Genomic DNA, 22,209 nt, shown 5'->3' with positions numbered 1-22,209 from the left:
GTGGTTGCTGTGATCGTGACCATCGACTTCCGGTTGCTGTGATCAACACCCCTGCTCAACCGAAGAGATTCAGCTTCTTCCGAAGATGTAGGGATGGTCCTGCAGGTAGCCCTTTCGTAAATATGTCAGCAACTTGCTCTTTGGTGGATATATAAACTGGCAGTATAGTTTTGTTCTGGATGCATTCTCGAATAAAGTGAAACCTGATATCCACATGCTTCATTCTTCGATGATCTCGCGGTTCCTCAGCAATCCTTATACATGACTGGTTGTCTTCAAATATTTGTGTAGGTTCTACAATACTGACTCCAAATTCTTGTAATACATTCCGTAGCCATATTGCTTCACAAGCTGCCTGACTTAATGAAACATATTCTGCCTCTGTTGATGAGAGCGCTACGGTGTTCTGTTTCCTGGTGGTCCATGAAACGGTTGATCCATAGATTTGGAAAGTGAAACCTGAGACGGATCGTCTGTCCACGCCATCGTTGCCCCAATCTGCATCTGCATATCCTACCAATGGACTGGAGTCTGTTGCGCGGGAATACACTAATCCAAGATCTCTTGTGCCTTTAAGGTACCGCAAAATCCTTTTCAGGTGATTCCAATGTTCATCCGTTGGTGCTGATTGATATCTGCTAAACGTGTTGACTGCCGCTGCTATGTCTGGTCTTGTTGATAGCATTAGATACGACAGGCATCCAATTAGTTCCTTATACGGGTATTTCGTCACTTCCTGATTTTCTCGAAGTCCAAATTGAGGTTTCTGTTCCATTGGAGTTGATGTTGGCCGACAATCTTCCATTCCAAAACGTTTCAGCATACCATCAATGTATTTCGGCTGGCTGATTTTCAATCGTCCCTGGTTGACATCTCGTTCAACTTTTATTCCAAGAAACTGCTTAATTTCTCCCATATCGGTCATTTCGAATTTTTCAGAAAGTTGTGCTTTGATTCGTTTGACTTCTTCGATATTGTTTGTCATCAGCAAAATGTCGTCCACGTACAGCAACAAATATACAATGACATCTCCACTTCGTTTCCAGTACAAACAGCAATCATAATTGGAGCGCTTGAATCCCAAACTCAGCACAAATGAATTGAATGCTTCATTCCAGCTTCGTGGCGCCTGCTTGAGTCCATAAAGCGATTTCTGTAGGCGGCATACCAAATTTCGATCTCCTTCCTCCACTGGAAAGAATCGTTGGTCTTCTCCGTAACTGCTGCTGCTAGCTCCGGCTCGCAGGCCGCAACAAAGGCAATATCGGCAGCTTGATCGGTAGCACAATTCACATTTCCTCGTCCTCTCCGTGTTCCGTTAAACTTCGAATACTCACGTGGCTTTCCGCAAACATCCGCAATCTTCGCTTTGCATTCCGAGCGTTTGTGCCCGACTCTCCCACAGTTGTAGCACTTTAACGTAAACCTCTTTCCAGCAAACGCAGATTCCGAGCCAGGTTCTTCGTCGAGACAATCGTTTTTCACAAAACGCTTCGCTTCTTCTTCAAGCAAACGGTTCTTGACAAATTCCATCGACAGCTTCTCAAATGCCATTGTTTCCAGCGCCGTGCACAGTGAGACTCGACTGAGGCTTACAAACTGCTCATTCGACCCAGTGGCTAAACCAAGACTCCCGACTCCCGGATAACTAGCTCAGTAGCATGAGACCCCTAGAGCTGGGTCTACAGGGTCGGCATGCTACTGGGTAATTCGGAGGGGCTACGCGGAACAACGGGTGCTGAAACTGTGGAATTCTTAATGATTGGTGGATTGAAAGAGTGTTTTACAAAGTCTATGTGGGATTTATTGAATTTAATATTGAGGTTGGGTGTTTGAACTTTATTGGGCTATTGCTACTAATATGGGCTAGTTTGTGGTAAGGATAGTTGTTCTGGTACGTACCGGGGCGTTGCTGGACGTTGGCGAGCGCTCGCTGCTGCAGGTGAGGTTTGCTTCGGCGGTGGTGAGTCGGAAGATGGCGACTTGGTGGCTTGGTCTTCGCGCACCTGAATGGCGGCGGCGCCTCTTGATTGGGTCAAAGGCAATGGCGGATGACTACGGAGGTAGCCTGGGGGTCTACGGCGTTCCCTTCGTTGACGCAATCGACGGGCCACGGACGAGACCGTATTGGCCACGCCGAGAAGGGTTCTCCTGGACTTTTAGGACTTCACGGTCCGAGATTTCTCTCACTACGGCGGTTACGGAGCCTGAGAGGAGGTCCTTGACTGTTAGACCAATACCAACGAAATCGTTGGTTTGGCCGATCGTGCACAGTTGGCTGGGGCAATCTAAGGATGATAGAATCCAAACAAAGGTCCTGAGGACCAAGGCATGTTTAACTAACGGCCTTCCAAAATAGCATCCACAATCTGTTACCTGGCTGAACTATTGGCCTCGCACTGTGGTTCAGGGACACACACGGAACTTTGGGCACCGTAGGCACTTCAATCACTTGGCTCAACTGTCTTGCACGGACGCCGAATTACTATTGATCAATGGCCGACTCCCCAAAATCCTATCTAGCCAATCCATTCATTTTCCATTTGTTCCATCCTCCCTTCATTTTCCTGCCTTGTTGAATATCACCACCCATCCATTTTCAATCCTTTTTCCTTATTATTACAGTTGATTTATTCTGCCCTTTTAAGCCCGTTGATCTAATACATTTAACACAAACTATACAATATCCATCCAATTTTACAAACCCAACATGAAACACAATCTATAAAAACACTACAGTTTCTGAACAAATGCACAAATTAAAAATAATATTGAGATAATTGTAACTAAACGGTTACAACAGACCGTCGTATTGTTCCGGTAACGTGAGCAGTAGTTGAGTGATGGCATCATCTTCTTCAACCTTGGCACCAGTCATCTTCAGTCCTCGCAATAGCTTGTCGAACTCCAACAAATGATTCTGCATGCTCGTACCGCTCCTCAACTTCAGCAAACCAAGTCTTCTTCGGTAGTACAAACGGTTAGCGAGACCTCGACGTTGAAAAGTTCCTTGCAGGCTATCCCAGCATTCCTTCGCAGTTCGCCTTTCCATCACGAATTCCAGGTGGCTATCGGCAACGCGGTGTACGATCAGACTCTTGCACTTCCGATCAAGCTTCCATTTTTCCTCGAGTTGATGCTTCTTCCTCGCCTTTACCTCCGCAGTATCTCCAGGGCGTTCAGCAAAATCTTCCTCGTTAATGGATTCCTCGATACAACTTGCAAGGCCTTTTTCCTCCAACAATACACGCATCCGATACGCCCACTGATCGTAGTTCCTTCCGTCGAAAATCCACTTCTTCTCGTCCTCCATTTTACTTGGTTTAAAACTCGCTTCTCGTATCTGGGCCAATAACCTAATGAGTAGGCAGTGGTTTGAGTAACGTCTTTATTCAGTAGCGGTTGGAATAAGAATGAAAAGAAAAAGTAGTTGTCACTTCTGCAGTGGTTGCTGTGATCGTGACCATCGACTTCCGGTTGCTGTGATCAACATTCTTGGGGGTCCTGGAGCAATTTCTGGATGAAATCTTGGAGGAATGCCTGGAGGAATTCTAGATGAATTCTTGAAAGAACTACTGGATTAATTTCTAGAGGAATTTTCAGAGTAATCCCGGGAGATTTATGTTTCTGTTATTATTCTATCTTCGAAAAAATCCCTTGAGAAAATCCTGGAGAAATTTCTGGCGGAATTTCTGGAGGAATCCCTGGATATATCCTCGAAGTAATTTCTAAAGGAATCTCTGGAGGAATCCTTGAAGAAATTTGTAAAGAAATCCCCGGAGGAATCTCCAGAGGTATTTCTGGAGGAATCCTCGAAAAATTCCTAAAGGTATTCCTCCAGGAACTTCCAGGAAAAAAACTGAAGAAATCCCTAGAGATTTGCGGGAAGAATCCTTAGAGGAACTTCTGCAGGATTTCCTGGAGGAATCTTGAAGGATTTTCTGGAAAAATCCCCGGGGAAATCCCCGGGGAAATCCCTGGAGAAATCCCTGGAAGAATGCCTGAAGCAATTCATGAAGGAATCTCAGGAGAAATCCCTGAAAAGTTACTGAAGGAGTTCCTGAAGAATTTCCTGGAAAAATTCCTGATAGAAAAATCCCCAGTAGATTTTCCGGAAAAATTCCTGGACAAATTGCTGATATAATTTCTGGAGGATGTCCAGGAGCAATTCCTGGATTAGGAATTGATCCAGGAATTGCTGGTGGAATGCCTGAAGAAATTCTTCGGGTGATTCCTCGAGAATTTCATGGAGGAGTTCCTGGAGAAATTTCTGGATCAGTCTTGTTAGAGATCACAGTCATCGACATCTTTTCGTCGATATTCGGCTGCCTTTGCTTCCGACATTCGCAACACAAGCAATCATAGCTACAGCACGAATCAAAAATGTCAAACGAATGCACTTGACCACGACGGCGTCTTCGGGAGACGGTTCGGCTTTTGTCTTTCCTGTCATCTTCCATAATAAGAGCTGTTGTGGCCATATGTGTGTTTAATTCAATTTAGCAAGAATGAATAAACTAATATTAACATTCATAATCGGAATTGGCTGAAATCTATGCGAAAAGCTTAAATTAATTAAGAATTAGACAAATGTCATCGTGTCAGACTACAATGATTTGACCCTTATTTATGTTTATTCATCTTCATTCTACCGCAGTTTCGAGTTCAAAAGGAATCGCTCAAGAAACTTCTTGACTGCAATTTGAACTGTCATTTCTTCGCTACTGCGTACTGCGATCGAAGAAAAACCGGTTTCTTGAGCGATTCAGGCAAGGAATTTCCCATGCATCAAGATAGGCTGAGAAATTCCTTCTGATTTGCAAACAGCGCTTAATGGGTAGTTCGCTGATCGCAAGAAATTTCTTGGCCTATCTCGATGCGTGGAAAATTCAGGCAAGGAATCGCTCAAAAAATAATAAATTTTATTTCATTTATTTAGTTCACATCAAATTCATGATAATACTGAATCAACAATTTGCCGCCATAATACTCGATTTGCAGCTGCAGCTCTCCATCCTCGGTCACGCCCAACACTCGCCAGATCACGTTCCACCTGGTCCGCCCATCGTGCTCTCTGCGCTCCACGCCTTCTTGTACCAACCGGATGGTTAGCAAACACCAACTTTGCAGGGTTGCTGTCCGGCATTCTTGCAACATGCCCTGCCCACCGTATCCTTCCAGCTTTGGCTACTTTCTGGATACTGTGTTCGCCGTAAAGTGCAGCGAGCTCGTGGTTCATCCTTCTCCGCCACACACCGTTCTCCTGCACACCGCCGAAGACCGTCCTTAGCACCCGTCGCTCGAAAACTCCGAGTGCTTGCAGGTCCTCCTCGAGCATCGTCCATGTCTCGTGTCCGTAGAGAACCACCGGTCTTATTAACGTCTTGTACATGGTACATTTGGTGCGGGGATGAATCTTTTTTGACCACAGTTTCTTCTGGAGCCCATAGTAGGCACGACTTCCACTGATGATGCGCCTTCGTATTTCACGGCTCACGGCTTGTCCTGTCTCGCTCAGTCCCACCTACCAGCATGTACTTTGTCTTAGCCGCATTCACCACCAGTCCGACCTTTGCTGCTTCACGTTTCAGGCGGGTGTACTGTTCTGCCACCGTTCCAAATGTTCTGGCAATAATATCCATGTCATCCGCAAAACAGACAAATTGGCTGGATTTCGTGAAGATCGTACCCCGGCTGTTGAGCCCGGCTCGTCGCATAACACCTTCCAGGGCGACGTTGAAGAGTAGGCAGGAAAGTCCATCACCTTGTCGTAGTCCCCGTCGAGATTCAAATGAACTGGATAGCTCACCCGAAATCCTTACGCTGTTCTGCACACCGTCCATCGTTACTCTTATCAGTCTAGTCAGCTTCCCGGGAAAGCTGTTCTCGTCCATAATTTTCCATAGCTCTGTGCGGTCGATACTGTCGTATGCCGCTTTAAAGTCGATGAATAGGTGATGCGTTGGGACCTGGTATTCACGGCATTTCTGGAGGATTTGCCGTACGATGAAGATCTGGTCCGTTGTCGACCGGCCGTCGATGAAACCGGCTTGGTAACTTCCCACGAACTCATTTACTTTAGGTGAAAAACGACGGAAGATGATCTGGGATAGCACTTTGTAGGCGGCATTCAAAACGGTGATCGCTCGAAAGTTCTCACACATTAACTTGTCGCCTTTCTTGTGGATGGGACAGATTATCCCTTCCTTCCACTCCTCCGGTAGCTGTTCGGTTTCTCAGATCTTGACTACTAACTGGTGCAGCCAGGTGGCCAACTTTTCCGGGCCCATCTTGATGAGTTCTGCTGCGATACCGTCCTTACCAGCCGCTTTGTTGTTTTTGAGCTGGTGGATGGCATCCTTAACTTCCCTCAGCGTGGGGGTTGGTTCGTTCCCGTCCTCTGCTGCACCAACATAGTCATTTCCTCCGCTGCCTTGGTCCTCCGTGCCTACATTCTCTTCGCCATTCAGGTGCTCGTCGAAGTGCTGCTTCCACCTTTCGATCACCTCACGTTTGTCCGTCAGGAGGCTCCCTTCCTTATCCCTGCATATTTCGGCTTGCGGCACGTAGCCTTTGCGGGATGCGTTGAGCTTCTGGTAGAACTTGCGTGTTTCCTGTGAACGGCACAGCAGTTCCATTTCCTCGCACTCCGCTTCTTCCAGGCGGCGCTTTTTCGCCCGAAAGAGACGGGTCTGCTGCTTCCGCTTCTGTCTGTATCGCTCCACATTCTGCCGGGTTCCATGCTGCAGCATTACCGCCCGCGCTGCATCCTTCTCCTCCAGAACCGCTCTGCACTCCTCGTCGAACCAATCGTTTCGTCGACTCCGTTCTACATACCCGATACCCAAGTAACAAAACTAGCTGAATAGTAGTTTCTTAAGCTAAAGTTTGCTTAAGAGTGGTTTGTTCCGCTCTTATACAGCAAAGATGTTTGTTGGGTAGTGCTCTCGGCTGCGTTGTTGATGGCTGCTTTGACTGTACTTCAGCAGTCCTCTAGAGGGGCCACATCGAGCACACCCTCGTCCGGCAACGCTGCCTCGAGACTCTGCGCGTATGCGGTGGCGACATCCGGTTGCTTCAGTCGCTCTAGATCGTACCGGGGCGGCCGCCGGTACTGTACATTGTTAATAACGGAGAGTTGTGGGCGCAGTTTAACCATCACCAGGTAGTGATCAGAGTCGATATTAGCGCCACGATAGGTCCTGACGTCGATAATGTCGGAGAAGTGCCGTCCATCAATCAGAACGTGGTCGATTTGCGACTCCGTTTGTTGTGGTGATCTCCAGGTGTAACGATACGGGAGGCTGTGCTGGAAGAAGGTGCTACGAATGGCCATGTTCTTGGAGGCGGCGAAATCGATGAGGCGTAGGCCATTTTCGTTCGTCAGCTGGTGGGCGCTGAACTTTCCAATCGTCGGTCTGAATTCCTCCTCCTGGCCTACCTGAGCGTTTAGATCCCCTATGATGATCTTGACGTCGTGGTTTGGGCAGCGGTCGTACTCGCGTTCGAGCTGCGGGTAAAATGCGTCTTTGTCATCATCAGTGCTTCCGGAGTGAGGGCTGTGCACGTTTATTATGCTAATGTTGAAGAATCGGCCCTTGATCCTCAACCTGCACATTCTTTCGTCGATCGGCCACCAACCGATCACGCGCCTCTGCATGTCGCCCATCACTATAAAAGCTGTTCCCAGCTCACGTGTGTTGCCACAACTCTAGTAGATGGTATGATTACCTCTAAACGATTGCACCATGGATCTTGTCGGATATAGGGATAGGAGTTGCTGGCCAGAGACTTCTTTCTTCGAACGTGTAGGGATCATAGATCACCTTCAACCGCGTGCAGCCAACGTGTTCGCGGTCACCCACGAAGAGGCCGACCCATGCGCCGACCTCTACCAGGTTCCCTAAATATTGTTTTCGCCATTTGTTCTTCGGACATTCGCACTACGTGTCCTGTCCAGCCCACTGTAGTCTGCCGTATTTTCTCAGGGGTGGTAGATCCTACCCTCTACGCCCACCCAAACATACCCACCTGCGCGCCATCTGCTGTTGGTTCTAATTTGTAAACATCTTTTGTTTAGTTGTTTATAAACATCAACAATAGTAAAAACATTAGCGTTTTTCTCTTCCTTTCGGTGCTGATGCTCAGTTTTTTAGGTAATTATCGAAATTTCTTGAGTTGTAGTGTTAAATTATCCTCATATTAAAGCACCAGAACCGCTCTGGAAGTTTTCAATTTTCAACCGATTTCCGCACTCCAAACAAAACGAAAACAAAAACAAGCGAGAGTAGAGGCAAATATTTCATAATGGCGAAAACAAAACACTGATTTTTTTCGGAATATTTTTTTTTTTTCAATATAATCTAAATAAAATGTGTAGGATTATGCTTGAATCACATGCTGACTTGCTTTTAGCATAATAAAACGGTGTTAACCTTCCGTAACTCGCGCGGTTGACTACCTACGTCAGCACCACGCTAATGCTGAGTACAAAAAGCGAGATTTTTTCAACGTGTTGTACAAAATACAACAGCGCGATCGCTCGAGGGTTAAAATCAATTTTGCGAACGAAAATAGATATTTTCTTGGTTGGCCGTTACGCAATTTATTCCCAGTTGACAGCCAGCTTACTCCCCTGTATTTTCTACGTTTCACAATATTCGCATCTTTGAACACATTGTAAAACTCGTGATTCATGCGTCTGCGCCACACTCCATTTTCTTGTTTTTCACCAGAAATTGTCCGCAAATGCGCTCAAAAACTCCGAAAGCTTTTCGGTCTACCTTCTTTAAGGTGAAACGGGACGCCGTGTTATTTTTCCTATCTTGCCTCTCTTTCTAACAATTTGCCTCGCGATTTTGAAGATGGTAATCTCGAGTTCTATCGCACTGAAGATGCTGAAAAACAATCAGCATATGCACTGCAAGTGAGCATACACAGTGATAGGTTTTTGTTGCAAAATATGAAGTAGAATCTGAGATTACCATCTTAGTAGCAACAAAGCAATGGCGGATATTTCCCCGACCGTCCCGTCCGCCCTTAACGTCCACGCCGCGTGACCGTAGAGGTCAACCTTAATCAGCGTCTTATATAGAGAAAATTTTGATTGCGTATGCCAATTACGGGACTTAAGTTAATTACGCAATCAATAAAAAGGCCTACGCACAGCTGCAATACGTCTTTTCACTTTACGGGAAACGTCATTGTCACATGTCACAAGTGTTCTAAGATAAACAAATTCTTCAACAACTTCAAACACATTACAGTGTCAGTGTAGAACTGACATGCTCTATATTGGCCGTATGATAGCCTTATGAGGCCAAAATGCGAAATATAGTGCTAATGGCTAATTGGAACTACCTCAGCAATAGCAAAACTAGGCCTGCCTCTGTCTTTCCCCGCTATCATGTACTTCGTCTTGGTAGAGTTAATCGTCAGGCCTATCATCGCTGTTTCTCTCTTCAGAGGAGCATAAGCTTCTTCCATTGCCCTTACGATTGATGCCGATGAAATCAAAATCGTGCGCAAAGCCAACGAGCATGTGCGACCGTGTGATGATAATTCCATTCCTCTGCATGCCAGACCTCTTAATCGTGCAATGTTGAACAGCAAATTTGAAAGAGCATCACCCTGCTTCAATCCATCCAAGCTCAAAAAGGAGCTATAGACACTTCATCTGCGATTCGAATACTTGATTTTGATCCATTCAGCGTTGCGCTTATCTACCTTATTAGTTTCACCATGTTCTGAAATTATCTGCCAAAGCTCATTTCTTTTCACTGAATCGTACGCGACTTTGAAACAGATGGTGAGTCTGCAAGTTATATTCGCGAAATTTATCTAGGATAATCCGCTGGCTAAACATTTGATACGTCGTTGATCGACCTTCGCGAAAACCAGTCTGGTATTCGCCGACGAAGGACTCCTCAAGAGGTCTCAGTCTCTTGAACAGGACACGCTACAGCTAAATTTAAAAGGGTAATCCCTCTGTAATTGGCACACTGTAGTCTGTTCCCTTTCTTGTAGATTGGGCATATGAGGCCATCTAACCAGCTGGTGGGCAATTCTTCATCCTCCCAAATCTTTACAATAATCTGGTGGATTGATGGATGTAGCTGCTCGTTTCCGTGCTTAAGAAGTTCGATCGGGATCTCGTCCTTCCTAGCAGCCTTGCTGTTTTTCAGCTCCTTAAGGGCCTTCTTAACCTCATCCAGTGTTGATGGTTCCACTGCTTGACCGTCATCCATTATGCTAATTCTGTTCCTGGGTGCTTCTTCATTGCTAAATGGCTGTCATCATTGTTTTATCTGTCAGCAAATTTCCTTCACGGTCATTGCACATGACGGGCACTGGCGCAGTCTTGTGCCGCGCACCATTGACAGTTGCATAAACCCTCCGCATATCGTTCCTGTCCATACTTTAATGAGCTTCAGTAATCACATTCGTGATGACGTTTTTTACTGCGGTGGATTCTTTTCTCTGCTGCTCTTGCCATCCTGTACCGTACCCTGTTGAGCCAGATACTGGCCACTAGCATTCGACTTTTGGCGGTATTCTTTTCGTTCGTCACTCGTTGACACTCCTCGTCAAACCAACCATTACGTTGGCGTCGCTGAGCGGTGCCTATCACCTTTTGCGCTGTTGTTGCCACTGCTTCATGGATAAACCCCCACACGCTATGTCTGAACCAGCAAAATATAAAAATTGAATGTACATCGGGTTTCTTTCCATAAAACATCAGTATTCAAGCTATTTTCATTTGCAGAAGGTTTCAAAATATTTTATCGGTAAAAATTTTTCCATACATTTTGTATGGGAGAGAAATTGACCGAAAATGAGGATTTCAAGCAAATTTGTATGAAAAACGGTCAAAAAAGTGGAAAAATCAAAATTTCCCCGATAGAATATTTTGAAACCTGTAAATGAAAATATAGCTTGAATACTCTGCCGTTCTAAGCATATCTGTCTGTTATGTTCTACAGTTAAGAGTTATGACTGCTTTGGTTGAATGGTAGAACAAGAATGAATGTATTTCTGAATGACATTATAACAAAGGAAAATCATGGCTTGCTTGACTCCCCAACATCTCCCCCTTAATAAATCTCATAATATTCGAAGTGAGATGGGAGTCTTCGTTTCCTGCTGGATGGATCACGGAACGGAATACTCCTTTTCTTCGCCAGCCGCTGCGTTGATGGTTGGTCACGATCGTACAATCTCGAAGGCCCAGGAACATCCAAAAACGGTTGCAGCTGAACTTCAACTGGCTGGGATAGCGGGTTGTCGTTTGCTTCTGGTAAAACCTCCCGTTGACCTCCATCGTCTTCGTGAATTGGAATAGGTTCTGTGACTGAAAACTCGTCCAGCAGTATTTGCAACGGAATCGTATTATCTTCAATCGCTGTAGGTTCCGATAGTGTTCGTCGTCGTAGTTGATTTGCATGGGATCGGATCAAACCTCGACGTCGTTTGTCTTCCAAAAGAACGTTGTACACCACATTTCCTTTTTGCTCGATGATCACTCCTTCGGCCCAGTATTTCTCATTTCGAATGTGAATTTCAGCATATACTTCCTCACCGATCACGAAACTGCGATGCTTGGCTCCATGCTTCTTGTTGAATTGAGCATTTTGTTTCTCATTGCTGTGTGCCACCTGCTGTTCCGGTCGTTTCATTAGATCGAAGACTGTTCGAACTTTTCTTCCGAGTAATGCCTCAGCCGGTGATTTACTGTCCGGTAGAGAAGGGTTGGGTGTGTAACGATATGCTTGAAGGAATGTTTGCAGTGCATCTTCCACATTTTTCTCCCCCATCTTCGATAGAGCGCGCTTCAAGGTATCCACAAATCTCTCAGCCTGGCCGTTGGATTGTGGATGAAACGGTGGAGTTCGCACGTGCTCGATGCCAAACTTTTTGCAAAATTGCTTGAAAATTTCCGAATCGAATTGAGTGCCGTTGTCGGTAACTACTATTTGAGGACAACCAAAACGTGCGATGCATTCGTGAAGTTTCCTTGTGGTCGTTGTTGCCGTTGAACTGGTAGTAGCGAATATTTCAGGCCATTTTGAATGAGCATCCACTATTACCAGAAAATACCGTCCTTGAATTGGTCCAGCGTAGTCCAAATGTAGCCTGGTCCATGGTTGAGAAGGTATAGGCCACGATGATAGAGTAGTCTTCACTGGAGCTTTTGAAGCTGCTGCGCAGTCACTACACTTGCGTACGTAGTCCTCAATGTGAGCGTCAATATTAGGCCAGTAGATGAAGCTTCTTGCTATGGATTTCATTCTCTGCATTCCGGGGTGCCCTGCGTGCAATTGCTTGAGAACTGCATTCTGCAAAGACAGTGGTACTACCATACGATCCAGGAACATGAGGCATCCGTCTGCTTCACACAACGATTCGCGCCGTTTGAAGAAACACTGAAGTTCATTGGCTTCTGGTGGTGTTGTCCAGTTGTTCCGAAGATGTCGCATGACGGATTGGAGAGTTTCATCCTGCTTCGTTTCTTGTTGAATCATCTGGTAGGTTACTGGAAGTACTGCTGCAGATTCGGCTTGCATACTTTTGATGTCTGCTTCTAGCTGAACACTAGCGATGATGTAGTCCTCATCCGGCTTGGAATGTTCACCGATCAATCGTGACAGGACATCAGCATACCCAAAACTGTCAGTAGACTTGAATTCCAGCTTGAAATCGTACTGCAAGAGAGTTAACGCCCACCTTTGCAGTCTGCTTGCTGTATGAACTGGTATTCCTTTTTTCGATCCAAAAATTCCTAGTAGTGGCTTGTGATCCGTGTGTAGTGTGAATCGCCGTCCAAAAATCATGCGATGGAACTTGGTGCAGGCAAACACAAGAGCGAGTCCTTCTTTTTCACCTTGTGCGTAGTTCTTCTCAGCATTGGTCAACGTCCGGGAAGCGTGGCAAACTGCTTTAACGGTGCCGTCAGGGAAGCGATGAAGAAGAACAGCACCCAGGCCATTCTGTGACGCGTCTGCTGCTACTATCATCTCCAGTTTCGGATTATAGTGGGTCAGCAACAGGTCTGATTGAAGGATCTCCTTGAACTTGTTGAATGATTCCTGGCACGCTTGACTCCAGTTCCATTTGACATCTTTCTTGAGTAGAGCATCAAGTGGTTGGCGAAGCTCATGCATGGACCTCACAAACTTGCCGTAGTAGTTAATTGCTCCCAGGAATGAACGTAACGTTTGAACATCATGAGGCGCCGGCATCTTGACAATTGCCTTAACTTTTTCTGGATCAGGTCGAAGTCCTTCTTCATCAGCGATCAGTCCAAGGTACTTGATTTGCTTCATGAAAAAGTTGCTCTTCTCAATTTTCAGATGGAAACCGTACTCTTCAATTCGGGCGAACAACCGGTCTAGTTGCTCGATGTGCTTCTCCAAGGTGTCACTTGCTACCATGATGTCATCGAGATATCCGCTAACGTCCTCCAAATCCGCAATCATATTGTCCACGATATGCTGGAACTCGCCGGGGGCCGTCTTGACACCAGGGGAAAGTCGATTGAATTGGAATAAGCCTTTGTGAGTGTTGATTGACAGCATCTTCCTGGACTCTTCCGTGACTTCTACTTGTAGGTAAGCATCGGATAAATCGATTTGAGTGAAGTACTTCTTGCCCGCCAGCTTCGCAAACAGGTCCTGTGGTAACGGTAACGGATGTTGATTCGGTTCCAAAGCTTCGTTTAGTCCGGTGGAATAGTCCGCGCAAATTCTCACTTTGCCGTTCGGTTTTCGTACAGCAACGATGGGAGCCGCCCACTCGGAGTATGGAATTGGCGAAATGATTCCCAAACTTTGTAGACGATCCAGCTCGGCTTCAATCTTCTCCGTTGATGCATACGGGACTGGACGCTTCGGACGAAATACGGGCTTGGTACCTGGCTTGACTGATAGCGATACCTTCTTCTTAGTGCACAATCCAAGGTCTTCACTGAACACGTTCTTGAACTTCGATCGTAGACGCTGGACAAGTTCTTCCGATTTTGGATGTGATTTTGAGGAGACTTGATTGCAGACTGCGTTGAACGGAATGTCCCACAATCCAAATAGCTCGATCCACTCGGTGCCGAACAAGTTGAGATTGTCCACGTTTGTGACGTAACATCTTCCTTGCTTCACGACGTCGTTCAAAGTAACGGTACATTCAAATTCAGCTATGAGACCCATGTCGTCACCTGATGCGTTAACAACGTTGATGGATGCTGAACTTGCAACGGGGCTGCCTATTTGTTTGTACACGTCCGATGAAATCACGGTGATGTCTGCTGCGCTGTCTAGTTGTAGTCGTACTGGATGTCCGTTGATCTCCAGGTTCACGAACTTACGTCTGGCTGCGATACTGACCTGATTGATGGTGTACAGTCCTTGTGCTTTAGCCACAGCGTTATTCTTGAATGGACGCTTCTTCTTCCTATCCTTTTGCTTGAAACAGGAGCAATAACCTTCCTTGTGTCCAGTTTTCTTGCAGGATTTACACTCATGCTGGAGGTAGGGGCAATTCTTCGAATAATGCATGTCGCCGCATCTCCAACATGGTGTGTTCGGAATTTCGGATTGCGGTTTGCTGTTGTGCGGCGGTTTTGATGAATTCTTCACTGCACAAACGGTTTGTTTTCCTCCGGTCTTCTCGATCATGGCGGTGTCTCGTTTCAGATTCAGGATTCTCTGGCATTCCTCTGCTAGCGAGCGTAGGGTCATCGGCGTAGCGGGATTGGAACTCTCGATCCGTGATAGAAGGGTTGTCCGAACGTCCGAGTCCTTGCTTGAATTCAGGCCGGAAACAAACATCAAACACTTGAACTGGTCCGCGTTGATCTCCGAGAGCTTGAATTCTTCGCACTTTTCATTCACAACTCCAGCGTAGGTGAAGTAGTCGTCGGTCGGATCCTTCTTGAGTTGTAGACACTGGTAACGTTGATTGAAGAGCGATGTTTGACGACCGAAGATGGACTGCAATGTCTTGATTGTTTCATCGAAAGTCACTTCCTTCGGCTTCTTCGGGAGGATGTAGCTCACATACTTCTTATGCGCTACGGTGCTGAGGTTTCGAAGCAGCAATCGAACCTTGGCCGGTCCGTCCAGAGCTCGAGCGTCTTCTTCGAACAGATCTTCATATTTGGCAAACCAGGCTTCGAACGTTATTCCTGCTTCCGGGTCGTAGTTGAACTCGTTGATTGCGCTTGACAACGATTCGATCAGAAACTCGCTTTGATTCCGCAGACGTGGTTCTTCCGGATGCTGCTGACTGCGTTGCAGATTACCGTCCCCTTGTCCTGCTTGACTAGCTTGAGCTTCTGCCGCCCGGGAAGCTGACAACTCTGCAAGAATGCGGCCTTGATTTTCCAGGATCCTCAAAAGATTCGCTTCGAATTCTGGAGACATTTTGCTTCGCGTGGTTTCGTAAATTCTCGTCGCCAAAAACTGTTATGTTCTACAGTTAAGAGTTATGACTGCTTTGGTTGAATGGTAGAACAAGAATGAATGTATTTCTGAATGACATTATAACAAAGGAAAATCATGGCTTGCTTGACTCCCCAACACTGTCCCATGTTGATTTTCAGCATTTTTCATTTTTTTCCGCCTATCGGCATAATTGTATGTGTATTTTTATGTAAACTTTTAAAAGTCCTTAGTTTGTTCTGAAATTTCGAAAATAAATACCAAGCTATATTGTCCCATTGTTGCATTTCCAAGCATATCTGTCTCACTAAAAGAAATACAGTCAAAGACTGCGAAATTTGCGTTGTGTTTCACAGCATAACTGTCCCGCTGGGAACTATTTATTCAAAAATGAAATGTTTTTTATTGCGTTAAAAAAGGCAACTTCACTGATTCTACTTCAGATATAATCCATTTTAATAGAAATACAGCTGCATGTGCCGTTGTGGTACTGTAGTTATTGGTCGATTAGAAAAATACGTTATTAACTTTAATCGCAATTTTCTCAGTTGCACATTTTTGAACATGGTACAGATATGCTTAGAACGGCAGTACTGATGTTTTATGGAAAGAAACCCGATGTACATTCAATTTTTATAATCTGCTGGTTCAGACATAGCGTGCCCCATCAATTGTTGATTTCTCCAGATCGGTGGTTCTCTTCTATCCTCTCGTCTAGCTACTGATGCTACTGTAAAGCAACCCCCTCGGCTGACAAGCTTTGGATATTGAAACTAGCAGGGATCTGATATTCACCTTTAAACCCTAGTATCCATTAATTGGCACCGACAACTTTTAACCCTTTGCATTAACCTTGCAAATGTTAGTTTCATCCCTCGGAACCCAATTCACCGTTATACTTACCCGAACAGAATCCGCAACAGCCGTTCCACCGTGGCCAAATCCCAAATGTTCTCCGGTTTGAACGAAACGCTTTTGGAAGAACCTCCGGCAGCTGCTGCCGTGGATGCTATTGTTTCGTTATTAGGTTTCCTCCCTGCTTTCTTGGGTTCCATTTTCTGCGAAGAAAACTTAGTTTTAAACAGTATATCTATGGAAGAACTTGTGTACACAAACCTTTATTTTATCGTAACTGATCTGATGGTGTTTGAACAGTTTCAGCAGATCCTTCAAAGAGCTATTATCAGGCTTTGCATTCCAGATACAGTAAGCCATTCCGGCTTCGATGGTGTTCAAATAGTGACATCCAATGACGCTGGTTTTGGCATCCAAGGTTCCAATCTGCAATTGAATTACTCCAGTTAATTACAGTTCAATATCCCTACCATACAAGCTACTTACTATTCCAAGACTATCCAAGGTGACCTTCTCAATCTGTTCAACAACAGTCTTCAAGTGTTTCGTAACTCCCTCGGTATCGTACTCAATGTCCTGTTGATTACAAAGCACCACACAGTGCACCATGAAGGCCGTCAACTTTCCAACGTTATCGTAAATCTCCAACTGTTGCTGTTGCTGTTCATCGGCATCCCCATCTTCCCCGGAATCACATCTATATCGGACGCACTTCTCAAAATCGATCTCCAGCGTGCCTTCCAGCGACTCGCTGAAATAGCTACTAAAGTGCCAATCGATGAACTGCAGCACGTGCGGCAGCAGTTTCCCATTGAACTCCACCGCCCGTCCCAAGCTTTCGTACAACAGTTCCCGAATCTCGGCCGTTTGTGTGAAACACCGTCTCAGGATGCCCAAAATCTCCAACGTCAGCATGTCGAAGTGCATGTCGGGATTGTCCGCACGGCCCAACATCGATTGCGACAGCAGCGACATTCCGGAAATCGACAGCTGTGTCAGATTGCCGGCGGAACCGCCTAGCACCGCCCGCCGAGAGTTATTGTTTTTGAGCTGTTTTAGCAGAGCGCAAAATCCAAAGACTCCCATCATCCTGGTGTGTGCTTCGCTGTGGTACATGGCTTTACGGAGCACCTCGATGAAAGCGTCCCGAATGGTGTGCGAAATCCGAATCAGTGGGAACAGGAATGTCATAATGCGCATCGCGTGAATTCCGTCAATCTAGGGTAGAATTGTATTAGACAAAAACTTGTATTACTGTCTCAAGTACTCACCAGAAGCAAATATTCCAGAATGTAGTTGATCGAACTGGTACACTCCGAAAGTGTCAGTGCACTGGTCAAACTCAACGTGTTCAAACACTCAGAAAACTGCATCGAGTCCAGCTCGGCAAACAAATACTGCTTCAGCTTTCCAACGATTCCATTCCCGAAAATGAATCGCTTCTTGACGAAATTCTGCAGAAATGATATGGCAATCGCATGTAGCTTGGGCTGCTTCTTCGCAATCAGCAGTGCGAACGCAAAGTGGATCACTCCCGGCGTGACCACTTCCATCCCCTCCTGGCTGTGTTCGGTCATGATGGCCAGAATGCGTTCCACATCCGGAACGGCGCCGCTTTCGATCCGTCCCCGGCACCAAGCCGAGTGCCGACAAAGATCCTTCTCGTTTTCGTTCTCTACTACCAGTTTGGCCAGAAAGGCCATCACCGGTGAGGCCACTACCTTCATGGTGTCCGGCATGCGGTTGATCTTGCTCATGGCAATCAAGGCACTGATGGCGAACGGCGTCAGCAGAAACTCCGGAATGTTTTGGAATGGCTTGAACATGGCCACCACCTGAGACTCGTCCAAACGAAACTCGGTCACATTGGACAGGTGGTAGAGCACCGTTTCCTCCGCTTCACGGATCTCCTTGTCCGAAACGGGTTCTGAAAAGGATATTGCAGCATTTGAATTAAATGGTACCATAAAAGTCCAAACAACAAACTTACCGATACTATCGAAATCCGTACTGTCCCCTCCGTCGTTGGACAGCATCTTTTTGTAGTAATGTTTGTGGAAGTACTTCTGCAGCGCGTAGATCGGCAGCACCAGCAAACTACTATACTTCAAGCACAAATGGAACAGCTGGAACGACAGTGCCGGAATCTCCAACGGCTCAAACCCACGAATGGCATCGCAAATCTTACCCACCGCTAGGGTTGTTTCGTCCTTGCTCAGCTGCACCTCTCGCAACATCCCGGTGAACGACGTCAAAATCCCATTGTGAATCTTCATCTTGAACAGATCGTCCAGCACCTTCTTGCGGTATTCGCTTCCGGTCATGATAAACCCATTGGCGCTGAACTTCCCCACCTGCTCGTTCAACAGCTTCAGCACATCCGGGAACAGATCCTTCCAGCCCATACATTTGGGATCGCCAGCGCGGATCGAGTCCACACAGTACTCCATAATCTCCACCAGCTGTTCCGAGCTGAACTTGGGCAGGTCCAGCACGAGCCGAGAGACAATGTCGAACACCACCTTGGTGCCGAGTTCGGTTTTGTTCAGCTGGTTCAGCACGGCCAGAGTGACCTGGAACCGTTTCTCCTTCGATTTGCTCGAGTGAGCCAAGCCCAGCAGAATAAAGTGCCACAGTGTGCAGCCATCGGTGGAAGTTATGCTGGATGACACCAGATCCGTCAGCTGGAATGTCGGACAGTATTATTTACCGCAGCAGATGATGGCTCCTAAGCTTACCTCCTTATTGGGAATCCGCTCCAAGATCTCTTTCAACTCGTCGTTCTTCTTCTGTTGACCGAGTTTTATTATCGCGGCCGCCACATTCGGAGCCATATTTTGCTATTCTATGTTCGTTCACGAATTTTAATTACTAGTACAGTAAGTTTATTTTAAAAAGAATGATTTGAATTTTAAAAACTGTCGTTTACGAGAATTCAAGAAATTACAGGATAAATTCGCGCCGCGCGCGCCAACCAAACGACTGCGCTAGTTTATATTTTTTCGTGTTTCTGTTTTGCTCGTATCTTCTCAACCGGTTAGCGCGCGATATCACGCAGCTGCGTTGTCTCAGGATAATGTTGCATCACACGCTAAGGGATGATTCAAAAATTACGTCCATCGTTTTTCGGGATTTCTAGACCCCCCCACCCCCCTCTGTCACGCAATTTCCCTATATCCAATACACGTACTGTCACACTTTTCTAGACCCCCCCCTCCCCCAAATGTTGGACGTAATTTTTGAACGTTCCCTAAGGGCAACTTCACTGGTGGTCCAAATCTGAGTGTCGCGGACTGACTCAATATACTCTCTTAACGGGAGCCAAACATCGGGAGCCAAACATTGAAGATTAAGGTTATGTTAAACCTTTTTGAACCTGTGTGATTGATTGAAGAGTATTGTTATCTAGGTGCTGCGGATGTAATCAAAAATGTTGTCACGATTTCTCCATTTGCCGCTGCCAAGCCGTTGGAAAGCGAGGAGAAGGATAAACATTGTGTTGAGCCTATTTCAGCTAATTTTTTAACAACTATTCCTCAAAATTTCCATCGCGAATGGAAAATAATAAACTTTTAACACGAGAACAAAATTGGAATAAAGGTGGATTGATCATGTTTACCATTTCCGAACAGCGTCGCGACGGCGTATTTGACAACCGCGCTGAGAGAGGTGGTTGCAAGAAAATTGAACGCTCGTGCGTGTTTACAAGCTGTGTGCCGGGAGTGTGTAGGTGTGTGTTAGCTAGCTTGAAAAATAAAACCGCTTCTATTCGCACCACCTAGGTCCAAATCCTTGTTTTGTTCCAAATTTTTGGACCAACCTGAAAAATTCCGCGTGCACCGTGCACACTGCAGTGTTCTAAATTTTGCTTAAAATTTGTTTTATTCCAGTTTCCCGATCTATTTTTTTGGAACTGTTTTGCCTGTTCCAAATCCATTTTGACAGTTCAGTTTGTTTCAGAAGGTTTGTTTGACATCGATTCGCAGAAAATAATTAAGAGTGTTCCCCGAACTTCGGATTCCGAAGTTCGGAATCCTGGATGCAGCGCATGCGGGGGAGTTGCCGTAGATTTTGGGAAGCACAAAACACCGGACACACCAGGAGCGAGAATTTATGGCAGGAGAAAGAAACAGATTCACTGAATTTCGAACTTTTATATCCTTCAAAAGAAGATGTAGGTAGATATACTATGCGCACAACCATTAGGTAGACACTACAGTCCTTTCCCCTTTAGAAAACTTCAAAAAATAACATTCATCATCAAAATAATGATGGCACAAATAAACTGACGAGTCCGTCACTTTCAAAGAACATATCTGTTCGTTAACAAAACTACAAAAACAAAAAGACGATTTCGCTATCCCGACATCGGCAACTTTACCAAAAAATTACAAATAACACAAAAACATATGACAATTCCGCCACAAAAGAACAATTTCGTTCACCACAAAAAATAACATTTCGTTATTACTAAAACAAAAAGACAATTTCGTCAATGCAACATCAGCCAAAAAGAACATTTTGTTCACAACATAATGGCAATCTTACCATAAAAGAACAATTCCGTTCTCCACAAAAATAACAATTTGTTATTACAACAACCTGAAAACCAAAAGGAAATAATTTTAGAATAACTCAAAATTACACGTTCCTTGATCCTCGTCGCCACTTTTATATCCTTCAAAAGAAGATGTAGGTAGATATACTATGCGCACAACCATTAGGTAGACACTACACGAACGACACCGTTGAAGCAAAGGAGATTCTATCGGATACAGTCCCGATTCGTTCGTTGGCTGTCTCGATAGTTAAATGTTCACTGGTTGGGGCAAAACCCAACTAAAAAGCACTGTCAATGTCAAAATCGATGCCAAACGAGCTTGACGTCTGACCGCCGTCGCATCGCAGCTCCTATATACAGAACGTTTGTGCAAATGTGAGTGTTTCGTGACGTTTCTCTCGTCACAAGCATGTGTCTAGAGCATTTTGATCAGTTGTCAGTTGCCCCAACGAACAAACACGATTCACTAGTCGAAAACGACTCACTTTTGAGTGGTTTTCTACGAGCGTGTACAGCGAGCATGGACCACTGCACGAATTTATGCTGGCCTGCTTACTCGCACAGGAAATTTGTCGTTTAAGCGGTGCCGACACCTCTTAAACGTCCGTGTGAGAGTAAGCAGGCCAGAACAAATTCGTGCAGTGGACCATAGGGAGACGACGTAGCACGCTTTGATGATATTTTTTATTTTCCCATGGAAATTCATTCCAATCTAGTTCTCCAAGTGACAATTGGGTTTTTAAATTTGAAAAAATGTACTGATATTATGATTTTATACGAAAGAGCACCTTTTTTGAGCCACTAGGATTTTTTTCAGATTTTTAGAACTTTATTTTGGTGCCTTAATTCAATTTCTAAGAGATTTTTTAAAATCACCTTTTGACAGCTGGTCAACTGCTTGACAGCTCCGCCCAGTACAAAATGCAACGAGGGGTAATTCGACAGATCGCTCCCCTACAAACTTCAAACTGATTTTAAAATAGGTTCCCGGCACCAAAATTCATGAAAATTTGGATTTCAGCTCAGTTTGACATGCAGATTCAGAATATGGAATTATCTCAACTCCGTTAAAGAAGCCAATTTCACGACTTCCACCTCGAAACTTCAAATTTGTTTGAAGATACACAATAGACTTAATAGTTGATACTATAGACACTATAGATTCCATAGACTCGCGGAGGCGAAGACAACTGCACGGAAACAAATTTCGTTCGTTTGAAACAAAAATATTCATGTTTATTCGGTAAACTGATAAAATTTTTAAAACTAAAATATTAATTTTTCAAACTAACTCAATTAAATATTGATTTCTACAATACCCATTGAAGAGCCACCCGTTCCGCCGTCGAGAACATAAACAAA

At 45.3% G+C, this 22,209-nt stretch overlaps 2 protein-coding genes across 2 annotated transcripts; both read right to left on the bottom strand.

Annotated features, from left to right (window-relative positions):
* Positions 1 to 11,093: 11,093 nt before the first annotated feature.
* Positions 11,094 to 15,413, bottom strand: LOC134286222 (uncharacterized protein K02A2.6-like). Its single transcript, XM_062847803.1, has one exon. The coding sequence runs from the start codon at positions 15,411 to 15,413 to the stop codon at positions 11,094 to 11,096; it is 4,320 nt and encodes a 1,439-aa protein (XP_062703787.1).
* Positions 15,414 to 16,196: 783 nt separating this feature from the next.
* Positions 16,197 to 19,300, bottom strand: LOC109420949 (Fanconi anemia group I protein homolog). Its single transcript, XM_062850580.1, has 6 exons — positions 19,025 to 19,300; positions 18,277 to 18,970; positions 17,558 to 18,213; positions 16,773 to 17,504; positions 16,548 to 16,712; positions 16,197 to 16,489 (listed from the first exon to the last, which is right to left on the bottom strand). The coding sequence occupies exons 1-6, from the start codon at positions 19,118 to 19,120 to the stop codon at positions 16,331 to 16,333; spliced, it is 2,502 nt and encodes an 833-aa protein (XP_062706564.1). The 5' UTR covers positions 19,121 to 19,300; the 3' UTR covers positions 16,197 to 16,330.
* Between the last annotated feature and the right edge of the window lie 2,909 nt (positions 19,301 to 22,209).

The sequence above is a fragment of the Aedes albopictus genome, chromosome 2 (genome assembly GCF_035046485.1).
Source record: "Aedes albopictus strain Foshan chromosome 2, AalbF5, whole genome shotgun sequence".
Taxonomy (NCBI): Eukaryota; Metazoa; Arthropoda; class Insecta; order Diptera; family Culicidae; genus Aedes; species Aedes albopictus.
Note: the sequence above shows the minus strand (reverse complement) of the source record. Positions and strands in the feature narration are given on the sequence as shown.